Below are 12850 nucleotides of genomic sequence, written 5' to 3' on the forward strand. Positions count from 1 at the left end.
AAGTTGAAATTTTATTTTAACGGGATTTTGGAAGTTTTTGAAGAAATTTTATTTTTGTTTCTTTTTTTAGAGAAATTTTTAAAATAAAAGTAAAAAAATTAATAAAATAATTAAATTAAATTTAAAAATTTTCAAGAAATTTTTTTAGCTTTTTAAATCAAATTTTAAAATTTTTAAAATTTTTTATTTAAATTAAAAAAAGAAAAAATTAAAAAAATTATTAAATTAAAAAAAAATAAATAAAAAAATTTTTAAATTTTATATTTTTAAATAAAAAAAATCTCTTAAAATTGCACAAAAAATAATAAAAAAATAAATAAATAAAAAATAATAAAATAAATAAAATGAAAAGATATTTCGTAAAAAAAAAATTTTTAATTTTTAAAAAAAAATAAAATTAAAAAAATTTTTTTTTTTTAAAAATAAATTTTTGAAGCCTCTTGTAAGTAAAAAAAAAATCCAAAAATATCTGTTCAAATCCCTTTAAAATTTATTTCGTGGGGTTTCGCTTCACGCTTGATCTTAACAGGTCACAATACTTTTTATTTTATTTTTTTTCTCTTTAAATTCTCTTAAATATATTTTTTTATATGTTAATAATTGTCTTATTTGTCATTATAATATTTATTTAATAATACAATAGATAATAATAAAATAATACGAGATCAATATTTTTTTTTATATAATTCAAAAACTTTGGTAACTTATTGAAAAATTTGACTAGATTTTTCCACGCATTTTGTTTTTTTTTTTGCAAATTTTTAAATAACAATCCGACAAGAAGATGCATAACGAGAGATAAAACTTTGAATGAAAAATGTGTCTTTAAATGAAAATGTCTGTGATATTTTCAAATTGACGAACAGCCAGATCAATTGGTAGCTCGAACTCGTAACGACTCAGTATCTCCAAACTTTTTAGTGCATCTTGGAAGCCTGTGTTACGAACATAACTCCATTCGGAGTAATATGTTTGGACGAGTTCCTTGCATTGGAATATTAGATGGAGCCATTGTGTGAGTTTTTTTGCACTGAAAAATTAAAAAAAAATTAGAAAATATTTTTTAGAATAATTTATTAAAAATTTTTTATCAAGAAAATTTTTAATTAAAAATTAAAAAAAATAAATTTAAATTAAATTTTTAATTAATTAAGTTTTAATTTTTTATTAAAAAAAAAAAATTTCAAATTTAAATTAATTAAAATATTTTTTTAATGAAAAAAAAAATTATTTGATTTTTTTTTTTTATAAAATTAAATTTTTTTTTTTTTAAATTATTTTTAAATAAAATAAATAAAAAAAATTTTTCTATATTTAAAAGATTTTTAATTAAAAATTAATTAAAAAACCTTATTTAAAATTAAATTTAAAAAAAAATTTCTGAAAAATTTTCAAATGATTTTTTAAATAAAATTTTTTTTTTTTTAATTTATTTAAATTTATTTTAAAAAAAAAAGTCAAATTAAATTCAAAATAAAATTAAATTTAATAAAATGTTAAAATATAATTCAAATATTTTTTAATAGAAAATTAAAAAAAAAATAATTTTAAAATAAAATTTTTAAAAAAATAATTTAAAAAAAAATAAAAAAATTATTTTTTAATAAATTAATATTTTTAGATTTCTTGTGAAAAAAATTTCATTAAAAAATCAAAATTTTAATTAAATAATTAAAAAATTTTTAATTAATAAAATTTTAATTTTTTTTCAGAATTAAAAAAATACTCACTTGAGAGCAGCTGACAAAAAAGCCTTAAAATGCGCATTATAACTCCTCTTATACGGACTATGAAGCGCAATTATTGTCCCAACAGTGCCCAACAAACTCTGTTTCGCCGATTGCACATTTCCCGCACAAATATCGAGATTAAAGCTCTGCGACAATTTCCGTGCTGGCGTCTCATTATACTGTTCCCCATTTTTGATATGGTAATATTCGAGAATTAGTTCCCACGCATGCATCTCCCGATACGCTCCATCAGGCCCGTCAACGTATTCCTCATAGTCTGATCGCGAAACGTGCGAAAAACACCCGATAAAGGGCACGAGACTCGTTTGTTCGTTCATGCCACGCAATCCGTGTTCCATGAGTCTTTGAATGGAGATCGCCAAACGTTTCCTCACTGTCGTCGTTAGTTCAGCGGAGAGCGCTATCAGTTCTGGATCCGAATACTTTGGCGGTTTCAACTTGCTGTCCTGCGAATCTTGCGAACTCGTCGAATTATTTCGCTTTTTACGACGCTCCTGAAGGAGTAATTTGCTCGTTTCTTTTACAAGAGACAAAACTTCTTGCACATCAACTTCAAGTTGGGCCCGTAAATCGCCCCAATGGTTGCCTTTGTGAGTTTTCTTCAGCGTGTTCATCTGGAATCGTTGACTGCTGCATCCGAATTGGGACATTGCGAAAAATTGCAGCATGGTAGCTGCTTTGTCGAGCAGACTAATTGCTTTTCCGTTGAGCGTTTCTTGGGGCTGATGATAGGAACTGGAACTCGCATCGTACGCTCGTTTGATACTTTTTGACGATTCTTCGCCCGTATGAACATTTTTACACTCACATTTGAGATCAGCATTGAATTTTCCCTTTGCCATCATTTTTTTCTCAAATCCATCAGTTTGCAGGAATTTTATGAAACGCTCCAAATCCGTAATTTGCGTCTTTAATTGTGTCACGAGCTGCTCTTTCATCTTCAATGGCGACACAAATTCACCCAAAGCCGAGTCAACGTGCTTCTTTAAGTCATCCGGAGACAATTGAGGCAAATCCGTTTCATCCAGATTTAAATTTATTTTGCTTTTGAGCTCGTCAATGATGACTTTTTGCTTTTCTACCAAAATCGATTGCGGTAAAATCCCCGTTCCCGACTCATATGCATATTTTTCCAACTCTTCCAGCTGCGACTTTAATGTATCGATGAGTTCCCGTTGACGCGTTCCTTGCTCCTCGACAGCTGTATCGAGTAAATTTTCCGTATTTGCAACTTCGGGCGGAATATTCAGCTCGGGAATGCCTTGAAACGCGAATTCTTCGAGGCCTTTGAGAAGTTGGTCCCGTTCCTCGGGCGGAGATTCCATAATTTGTCGCAAACGGAGCTGCACTTGGGCAAAATGCGATGTTAGAGACATCAGAGATGACGTTAACATTTCCTGTTCCTCTTCCATGGCACGCAATGCGGTTTCGCTTGTCGATAAGGGCTCCGACGACGAACCATCTGCTCCGTCAGCATCCATTCGTGGCATCATCATTGTGGGTTTTTCGCAGAATTCGTCTTCCGTACTGAAGTCCTCGAAGGTAAAGTGACTTTTGGCGGGCGGCATTTCGTCGTTCCCGTTAAATGACATGGATTTTGTTGGGTTAGTAAGCACTTAAAACTAATTGTTAGTACGAAGGAGAAGGATTTTCGAGTTTTCTTTTTTCCAATATTTTTTTTTCGTCGTATGTCAAGTGGGCGAATGACGTTTGGCGGGACAGGGCGTTTCATCTAAAATGAAAAATTGTTCAAGAAAAAAGTTATTTTTTTTAAAATTTTAATTTTTCTCATAAAATTTTTTTTTTATGCAAAAAAAATTAAATTAATTAAAATTTTTATAAAAAATTAATTAAATTCTTTTTAAAAAATAAAATTAAAATAAAAAATAATAAAAAATAAATAAAATAAATTATTTTTTTTAAATTTTAAATATTTTTTTTATATGGAAAGATTATTTAAAATTAATTTTAAAAAAAAATCTTAAATAATTTTGAATAAAAATTATTGAGAATTTAAAAAAATGATTATTTATTATTATTTAAAAAAAAAATTATTTAATTTAATTTTTTATATCAAAATAAGCTTTTTAAAAGCAAAAAAAATCTTAAAATATTTTGGTTTAAAAAAAAATTTTAAAATATTTTTTTTTTTACTTTAAAAAAAATTAATTATTTTACGAAATATTGTCAAAAATTTAAAAATAATTACATTAAAAAATTTTTATTTAATTTAAAATTTTTTAGTTAATTTTTTTACTTCAAAATTTTTAAAATAAAAAAAAAATTGAAAAATATTTAAAAATTTAATTTAAAATTATTTTTAATTTTAATTAATTTATTTTGCATTTTACAAATTTAATTTTCTTACAAATTTAATCAAAAAATAAAATAGAATAAAATTCAAATTTAAAATTTTTAAATTAAAAAAATAATTAAAATCTAATTTTAAATTATTAATTTTAATTTTTTTATTATTTTATTTATTTATTAAAATATTAAAAACACAAAATTTTTCATAAAAATATTGAAAATAAAATGAAAAATCGTAAAAAATTTTCAAAATAAAAAAAATAAATAATTTTTCGCTAATTCAATTTTTTTTCTTGTCGGATTTGACATCCATGTCAAAAACTTGAAGTGCAAAATTTGTGAAAAACAATAAAATTTGGTCGTTTTGCACTAAATTTAGACCGAATTAAAGGTAATTTATCTTTGATTCTCCCAAATTTTGATAATTTTTCATCATTTCAAGCAAAAAAAGCAATCAACTTCTTGTAAATTTGCCGAAAAGTTGAAAAATAATCGACCCTTGTGAAAAATAGTGATTGTGTAATCAAATCAAAACACTGAATCCAATATTTTTTTATATTTTTAGAAAAATGGCTGCAGTTTTTCGTGCGGGAGTGAAGCAGCTCATTGCTCCAAATGGCAAATGCCTTCTCAGTGTGCAGTTGCCAGCAATTAGTCAGTCTTGCAACATCACGGGAAAATCTTTTCGTGGCAAAACTGCTGATCGCCCAAAACCATGGGACTACAAAAACAAGGGTTACAACGTAATTCACTCGATTTTCGACAAAACTCGTTGGCGTTGGGATGAAAACAGCAAAATTATCGTCGTTGATGGCCCAATTGCCTCCGGCAAAACTGATTTCGCCAAATCGCTTGCTGATGAATTGGAGATGATGTTCATGCCGGAACCCCATATGGATCGAGTTTACGTCAATTCGTACGGATTTGACTTGCGTACGTTGAACGATAAGCTTCCGCCAGCTTGTCGCAGCATCGAAAACAAGGATTTCTTGATGCACCCCGAGAACATGTACATCGCCAATTACCAATTTTACATGATGGTGATGCGTTTTCACGACTACATCGATGCCTTGGCGCACGTTTTCAACACGGGGCAAGGTGTCGTCCTCGAACGCAGCATCTACTCCGACTTTGTGTTCATGGAAACGATGTTCAAGCACGGCTACTTGTCGAAGAACGTTCGTTCGTACTACCATCAAATCATGTATCACATCTTGCCGGAGCTGATGAAACCGCATTTGGCGATTTATTTGGATGTGCCCGTGGCTGAGGTGAAAAATCGCATCAAGAAACGCAACATTGACTACGAAGTCAACTCGAAGGTTTTGACAGACGAGTATTTGACGACGTTGGAAAGTATCTACAAGCAGCAATATTTGAAGGATATCAGCAAGCATGCCGAGTTGCTCGTTTATGATTGGAGTAATTATGGCGATGCGGAGGTTGTTGTCGAGGATATTGAACGTATCGACTTTGATCGGTTTGAGAAGCACGATCCGAAATTGAGAGATTGGAGACTCGGACATGAGGAGGAGTACAATGCGAAACGCATGTGGTAAGTTGGAGAATTTTTTTTATTGGTTTTTCACTTTTTTTTTCATTCTTAAATCGTAACTTGCAAAAAATTTTTAATTAAATAGTTTGATTAAAAAATTAATTTCAATAAAAAAAATTCAAAAATTTTTTAAAATTGAATGGGAGCAAAAATTGTTAATTTTTACTTTTTTGTTTTTATTAAAGTTTTAATTTTTTAAAATTAGTTTTTTTTAATTTTTTATTTTTTTTTAAATAATTTTTTTTATTTAATTTATTTTTTTATTTTTTTTATTATTTTTTATTATTAATTTTTTATTATTTTATTTTAATTTTTATATTTTTAAGCTTTATTATTATTTTAAGTTTTAAATTTTCCTGTAAATAATTTTTCATATTTTTAAGTCTTTATTTTTATTTTAAGTTTTAATTTTTCCCGCTAAAAATTTTTTTTAAACTTTTTTTAAATTTCAAAAGTTAAAAAAAAAGTTAAAAATTTTGAACGTTTTTTGGCATATTTGCATGAAAAATTTTCATATTTTGTACTGTCAAATTTATTTTTTTATTTTTATTAATTTTACATTTTTATTTATTTTTTTCATAATTTTTTAAAATTAATTTATTTTTGTTTTTTTTTATGTTTCATTTTTTTAAAGATTTGTTTTAGATTTCCTTAAAAAAATTCTTATTTATTTTTTTTCCTCAGATTATGAAATCATTTTTTGTAATTTTATGAAAATTATAAAAAAATATTTTTAATAATTTAAAAATAATTAATTAATTCACCAATTTTAATTTTTAAAATAATTATTTAATTGATTAATTAATTTTAAAATTTAAAAAAAATTATTTAATATTTTTTTTAAATTTTTTAAATATTTTTATTTCAAAATATTTCAATTTTTTTAAATTTTCCCATTAATTTTGCAATATGTTTAAAATTAATTAATCAATTTTAATATTTAAAATAATAATTAATTAATTTTAAAATTTAGAAAAAATTATTTTAAATTTTTTTTTATTTTTAAAAATATTTCAATTTTTTTTTAAATTTTTTCCCATAAAATTGGAATAATTTTTATAGCTTAAAATTTTATTTTTTTTTAAATTTTAATATGTTTTTTTTTCTGACTTTCAGGTATACCAATGAAAAACCAACCCTCATGCGATATTTGAACATCCCCCGATTGGATGTCCCCGAGCTCATGTTAACTGCTGATGAAAACGATATTTACAATACGGTCGTTGCTGAGGTAAATTCGCATATTTTTTCTCAAAAATATCAAAAAACTCATATTTATCCATTTTCAGAGCCCCGGCAACAGATACGACGAAGGATACAATGAAGATGCCGGCGACACGGGTCTCTTAACAAAGACAAAGACCCCTTGGATTGTGAGAGAATAAATTATTCGTCACTGCGCTTAACATTTCTTAGGCAATTTAAACATCTTTGGTTCAAAAAAAAAATATTGAAAATATAAAATTGTAAAAATTTAACAGAAATTTATTGTTCTCGCAGCGCTTTTCGTTCGTAATACCGTTGAAGGGCAGCATCGAATGCATCTCCAACTGTTCGTTTCTTCCAAATGTCAATTTTTTCCTTCTTCGGTTTGACTTCTTTTTCTTCTTTGTGACCATTTTCGGGTTTTTTCTCCTCTTCAGGCAATTTTTTGGTTGTTTCTTCCGCTTTTGGAGGTCCCATTTCCGTTTTTTCTGCTGTTTCTGTTTGTTTGACGAACTCCAGAGGCGCTGATTCAGGTACTATTGTGTCTTTTTCGTCTTCTTTTTCATCTTCGCTGCTGCTCGAGTCGATACTGAAGTCTGAATCTGCGTCTAAATTGCTTTGAAGATGCGCTTTTTTCGTTGCAACTGTTTCTTCTTCATCCTCGTCGCTTTCTTTCGTGTTCTGAGCTTCTGAATTGTTGCGTTTTCGATAACTTCGACTCTTTGTATCTCGCTTTTCGGTCTTGGATATTTGAACTTTGCTTAAAACGGGATCCGATTCTTCATTTTCAGAGTCTTCTTGCGTCGCAGAAGCGGGAATTAAATGTGATTCGTCGTCTTTTTTGCTATTTTTAGCCTCATTCGATGGCTTGGAGTCGAGTTTTTGCGAGTAAATATGTCGATAAAAGCCATCCAAGTTGCCCTGTTTCCTCACATCGCCAATTGACTCCAAATATGCTTCGCGTGCCTCTTCTTCCTCGGCTTTTTTGAGTTCTTCCAACTTTTTGCGATACGAAGCCGTGACAAATGCCTCCTTGTCCTTGAATTGTTCGCCCTCAGCTTCTCGCTCTTTTTGCACTTGACGTTCGATGCGACGTTCATTCTCGATTTTGCGTTTTTCCGCAGCAACCAGCAAGCGTTGGATGTATTTCGGTTTCTTGTCTTCGGATTTTTTCGCTTTTTCTTCAGCTCGTTTGTTCGAGATTTCGTCGTAGACTTCGTCGTATTGGTAAATTGTGGGATCTTCTTCCATGGCTTTTTCTTGGATGAGTTTTGCTTGTTGCTTTTGTTTTTCGCCGGGTAGACCGATTTTTCGGGGTGCTGTGTCTTCGTCGGATGATTCGTCGCCGAAAACGGAGGGGCGGGAAAAGTTGGCAAGCGGTTTTTTAGCGTCGGAGGCTTTTATTAAGCCGTATTTCTTTTCCATCGTGCTGAAATTCACGGAAATCGTTTGAATGTTTTTGTTTTTGCGGTGAGGTTAGTATATGGATTTCCATCAAAATCCAGTTACTCATATTTTGAAATTAAATTTCGTTTGTTTTTTTTGCATATTTGTGCAATTTTAGAAAAAAATAAATTGAAACAAACGGAGAAAAATTTAACCTTTTATAGGTCTTATTGAGAAAATTAAAAAAAAAAAAATAATTAAATTTTACAAAAAATATTTAAACACAAAATGAATAAAATTAAATAAAAAAAAATTAATTAATTTTTAAAAAATAAATTAATTAAAAAAAATTAAATTAATTTAAAAAAAATTAATAAAAAAAAAAAAATTTAATTAAAAAAAAAATTAATTCAATTAAAAAAAATTAAAATTAACGTTTTTTTCAAATTTTTTTAAATAAAATAAATAAAAATATTTTTTTTTAATTAATAAAAAAAATTTTTAGTTTTTTTAATATTTTTTTGATTTTTTCTTAAATTAAATAAATTTTAAAAAATTATTTGTTTTAAATAAAAAATTAATCGAATTAAAAAAATAATTAAAATTTTTTAAAAATATTTTTTTCCGATCGAAAAATGAAAATATTCAAAAATAATCAATTCCATGCAAATTTGTAATCAAAGTTCATCAATCGCTGCATGTTATCTCTGCGATAATTTGCCGCCTCGTCATTTTCATAAATATTAAATGAACCACAAATGGGCAATAAATTGATTTTTTCAAACCCATTGAGCAAATTTTTTACACCGACAAATCCCTCATGAATAAATGTCGGACCGAATTAACATTCCGCATATCGCAACAAAAATCCATCACCAATTAAAAATCGCTGACATAGGTTACAATTGTTTTTACTCTCTGCAACAATTCGGGTCACACTTTTTTTTTGTTCAGTATGGAATTTTTTCACAATAGTTCTGCATATTTTATTCGCGTGGATATTGTGAAAAAAAAAATAAAATAATTTTCAACCATCAACGGCAAGCGAAATGTCGAATGCAAATTAAAATGTAACGAATTTTTTTTTTCGGGAACTTATGTTGCAAATTCACACAAAGTTTCGAATTTAAAAGGTATAATGGTAAAATTTGGCTTATCTACCTTTTTTTATCTCTTTTACTGAGTTAAAACGTTTGATCAGGGTGATCAGTGTTTTGGCGGGAAAATTTAAATTCTTTAATTTTGTTGATTTTTTAAAGTTAAAATTATTTTAAAATTATATTTTATTGATTTAAAAAAAATAATAAAAAAAAATAAAGAAGTAAAGAATTTTTTTAGTAGAACGAAATTTACAAATCTACAAATTTTAATTAAATTAAAATTAAATAAAATTAAATTTATTTTTTATTTTTAATTTAATTAATTTATTTAATTTTTTTAAATAGTTTAATAATTTTTTTAATATTTTATTTAATTTAAAAATTCCATTAAAATTAAAAAATTAATTTTAAATAAAAACAAAAAAAAAAAAAATAAATAATTTTCTATTAACATTCTATTGAGTGAAAATTTTGCAAATTTTAATGAAATTTTCATGTAAGAAAATAATTTTAATTTTTTTTAAATTATTTATATAATTTTTTTTTATTTATATTTAATTCAAAAATTCCCTAAAAATAATTTTTTTTTAGAATTTCTATTAATTTTTTTATGTAAAAAAAAATTAATAAAAATTACTTTAATTTAATAAATATTGCAAGTTGACAACTTAAAACCTTTAAAATGACGCAGAGTGCATCCTACAACTGCAAAAGTTTAATTGTCTTGAAAACAATTGAATTTTTATGAATAAACTGCAATTGCAGTGGTTGTAAAATCGAACATCAAAAAAGCTTGTTTTTCACATAAATGAATTGTCGTGTGCTGTTCTACATGCAAAAAATTATTTTTTTTTGACAAAAAATTTGTTTAGTCTGATTGATAAATGAATGCGCTGCCGATGTCCATTTGAGCGTGATAACAAAAATATAATAAAAAATGCGGTAAAAAGCATGGAGATACAAGTACCACTGAAAATCTATTGAAAAATTGTTTTTTGATACAGAGGAAAAAAAATCCACAAAACACTCTTTTTCGGCAATATTTTCATTAGTTTCACGCTATATTTCTACGCGAATCTGGAAATGGAACACAGACGAAAAAACAAATTGAAAATAAAATAAAAAAAATCTATCAAACAATTCAATAGATTTAAATTGAATTTTTATCCCTTTTTCATGCATGCATAAGAATGAATAATCAATTTCAGACATAAATTTAAATAAAATAATGCGTGTGTCGTTATTAGGAATAAAAAAGTGTTTTCAACTATGGAGACGTCTGGTATTTTTTTTTCAATTTTTTTTCTTTTTTTAATTTTTATTAAAGAAAAAAAGTAAGAGGATTAACGCAACATTGTGTTAAATTTTCTCTTTTTCATCTCTTGCCTTTTTTTATTATTTTTTATTAAATAAATGAAGAAATTTTTCTCCCTGCGAAACGGTGATATAGTATTACGCATTGTAATAATTTAATGAGTGAATAAAAATTAAACGATGACAATGAAGAGAGCACACACACACACACACACACACACACATTCTCTAATCTTTTTCGTTTTCTTTTGTGCGGTACAAAGTCGTGCCATTTTTATTGTACTTAACTCGAGTAAACACTGTTGAGAGTTGGCTGTGCATCCAGTTAGAAAGAAGCAGAAAAAAACATATTATTATAATTTTAATACCTCTTTTTATCAAGAGAGTGCTGGATTTTATTAACATGTGATAGGCAGTCGTGCAAAAGAGAGAAAAGGCTTTAAAGCAGTTGATCTCTGTTTTAAATATTCTTTTACTGCGAGTAATTTTGCAGTAATCCTTACTTACTTACAGGAAGTTTTTTTGTACTAAAACGACATATTGGTTTTTTTTATTCAAGTTTTTTTTTAAATAATTTTTTTTTTCATCAAAAATTGTTTGAAAAATTAATTTAAATAAAAATTAATTTGATATTAATTTTAATTATTTAATTTAATTATTTATAAATATAATTTTAAAAAATATTAATTTATTTTTAAACATTTTTTAAATAAATTAATATTTTTTTTTAAATTAAATTTGTAATAAAATAAATTATTTTTCATTTAAAATAATTTTTCAAACAATTTTTGAAGAAAATAAAAAAATTTGAAAAAAAAGTTCAATTTTATTAAAATTTTTCTATTTTTTTTTTAAAATTTAAATTTTTTCTATTTTTATACATTTTTTTTTTGATTTTATTTAACTTAATTTAATTAATTAATGTTAAACATTTAGTTTGATTTTTTTTGTTTAAAAATAAAAAGACTTGAATTTATTGAAAAAATATGTTTAAAAAAAATAAATAAAATCAAAAAACTTGGTTTTAAAAGATTAATAACAATAAATTTATATTGGGTAAAAATTAAAATAATTAATATTTAATTTAAAATTATTATTTTGTAAAAAATTAAAATAATCAACAAGACAATAAATTTGACAAAAAATTTAATAAATATAGTAAATTAGGAAAAATCACATATTTATTTTTTTCTCCTATTCTTTTAGTACTAATTTTTTTAAATTAATTTTTAAATTTATTAAAAATTTATGGAATATTAATTTTTAAAAAATTTTTAAATTTTTTTTAATTTTTTAATTAAAAATTTATGAATATTGAATAAAAAAATTTGTTCTAATTAAATAATTAAATTAATTTAAAAATTATTAGGAGATAAAAAATTATTAAATTTTGTAAAATATAAATTATTAATATTTAATTAATTTAAATTAATATTATTATAATATTTTATTATAAAATATAATAAAAGTTACAAAATTTTATTTATAAAAAAATAAAAATATTTAAATAATTAATAAATATTAAAAATTAAATTATTTTTTAAAATCCAATTTTTTAATGGATGTTGTTCTTCATGAAAATAAAAAAAATAATATTTATTAAATTTGAAAATAAAAATTTCCTCACAAATTGCATTTTAATCGAAATTAATAACCTAAAAAAAATTCTACTTCCATAACAATAGTTTTCCATTTAATTTCACATGTTCATTAATTTCCAAAAGACATCACTTTATAATTTTAATTTATTTTCAGTTCATAAAATTCCAATGCAAAACACCGACTTTCAACACAACTACGAAAAAAGAAAGAGCGAGAAAAGAAAAAAAATTGTGCAATAAAAAGTCATTACGTTAAAATTCCTCTATATGTAAAAAAGGATTAAATGCCTTCTTTACTTTTCTTTTCACTCGCTTTATGCGGAAATTGTCGACGACAACAACAGCAATGTTAACAACAGACGACAATATTCATGCACATTATATTATTATTATTATTATATGCAACGAATGGATTATCATGGATTTCGAAAAATATTTTTAATCTCTTTCGGATCTGTATATCTGCAACGAACTTGTATTTTCTTCATTATTATTTCTGGATCACTGAATAACATGTTTGCATTTCATTATTACTTTTTTTTTGCTGTTGTTGTCTTCATTCCTTTGCATCTTTACAAGTTCCGAGAAAAATTAATGCTCGTGAACACTTTCAGGTAAACAACTTTT

At 25.2% G+C, this 12850-nt stretch overlaps 3 protein-coding genes across 3 annotated transcripts; 1 reads left to right on the plus strand and 2 right to left on the minus strand.

Annotated features, from left to right (window-relative positions):
* Positions 1-474: 474 nt before the first annotated feature.
* On the minus strand, positions 475-3412 carry LOC134837966 (RUN domain-containing protein 1). The gene is made up of 2 exons (XM_063853363.1): positions 1731-3412; positions 475-1030 (listed from the first exon to the last, which is right to left on the minus strand). Exons 1-2 carry the CDS (start codon positions 3341-3343, stop codon positions 826-828), a joined length of 1818 nt encoding a protein of 605 aa, XP_063709433.1. The 5' UTR covers positions 3344-3412; the 3' UTR covers positions 475-825.
* A 948-nt stretch (positions 3413-4360) lies between these two features.
* LOC134829895 (NADH dehydrogenase [ubiquinone] 1 alpha subcomplex subunit 10, mitochondrial) lies at positions 4361-7094 on the plus strand. The gene is made up of 4 exons (XM_063843227.1): positions 4361-4452; positions 4627-5616; positions 6733-6847; positions 6906-7094. The coding sequence occupies exons 2-4, from the start codon at positions 4631-4633 to the stop codon at positions 6999-7001; spliced, it is 1197 nt and encodes a 398-aa protein (XP_063699297.1). The 5' UTR covers positions 4361-4452; positions 4627-4630; the 3' UTR covers positions 7002-7094.
* On the minus strand, positions 7076-8247 carry LOC134837866 (nuclear speckle splicing regulatory protein 1). Its single transcript, XM_063853257.1, has one exon. The coding sequence runs from the start codon at positions 8245-8247 to the stop codon at positions 7102-7104; it is 1146 nt and encodes a 381-aa protein (XP_063709327.1). The 3' UTR covers positions 7076-7101.
* Positions 8248-12850: the final 4603 nt, after the last annotated feature.

The sequence above is a fragment of the Culicoides brevitarsis genome, chromosome 1, assembly GCF_036172545.1.
Source record: "Culicoides brevitarsis isolate CSIRO-B50_1 chromosome 1, AGI_CSIRO_Cbre_v1, whole genome shotgun sequence".
Taxonomy (NCBI): Eukaryota; Metazoa; Arthropoda; class Insecta; order Diptera; family Ceratopogonidae; genus Culicoides; species Culicoides brevitarsis.

What these genes read in the sequence shown, in the direction of transcription:
- LOC134837866 (XM_063853257.1), bottom strand. Translation starts at nt 8,247, where the DNA reads ATGGAAAAGAAATACGGCTTAATAAAAGCCTCCGACGCTAAAAAACCG.
- LOC134829895 (XM_063843227.1), top strand. Translation starts at nt 4,631, where the DNA reads ATGGCTGCAGTTTTTCGTGCGGGAGTGAAGCAGCTCATTGCTCCAAAT. An exon ending in TACAATGCGAAACGCATGTG is followed by an intron (nt 5,617 to 6,732) that starts GTAAGTTGGAGA and finishes TCTGACTTTCAG; the next exon opens with GTATACCAATGAAAAACCAA. An exon ending in ACAATACGGTCGTTGCTGAG is followed by an intron (nt 6,848 to 6,905) that starts GTAAATTCGCAT and finishes ATCCATTTTCAG; the next exon opens with AGCCCCGGCAACAGATACGA.
- LOC134837966 (XM_063853363.1), bottom strand. Translation starts at nt 3,343, where the DNA reads ATGTCATTTAACGGGAACGACGAAATGCCGCCCGCCAAAAGTCACTTT. An exon ending in TTTTTGTCAGCTGCTCTCAA is followed by an intron (nt 1,031 to 1,730) that starts GTGAGTATTTTT and finishes TTAATTTTTCAG; the next exon opens with TGCAAAAAAACTCACACAAT.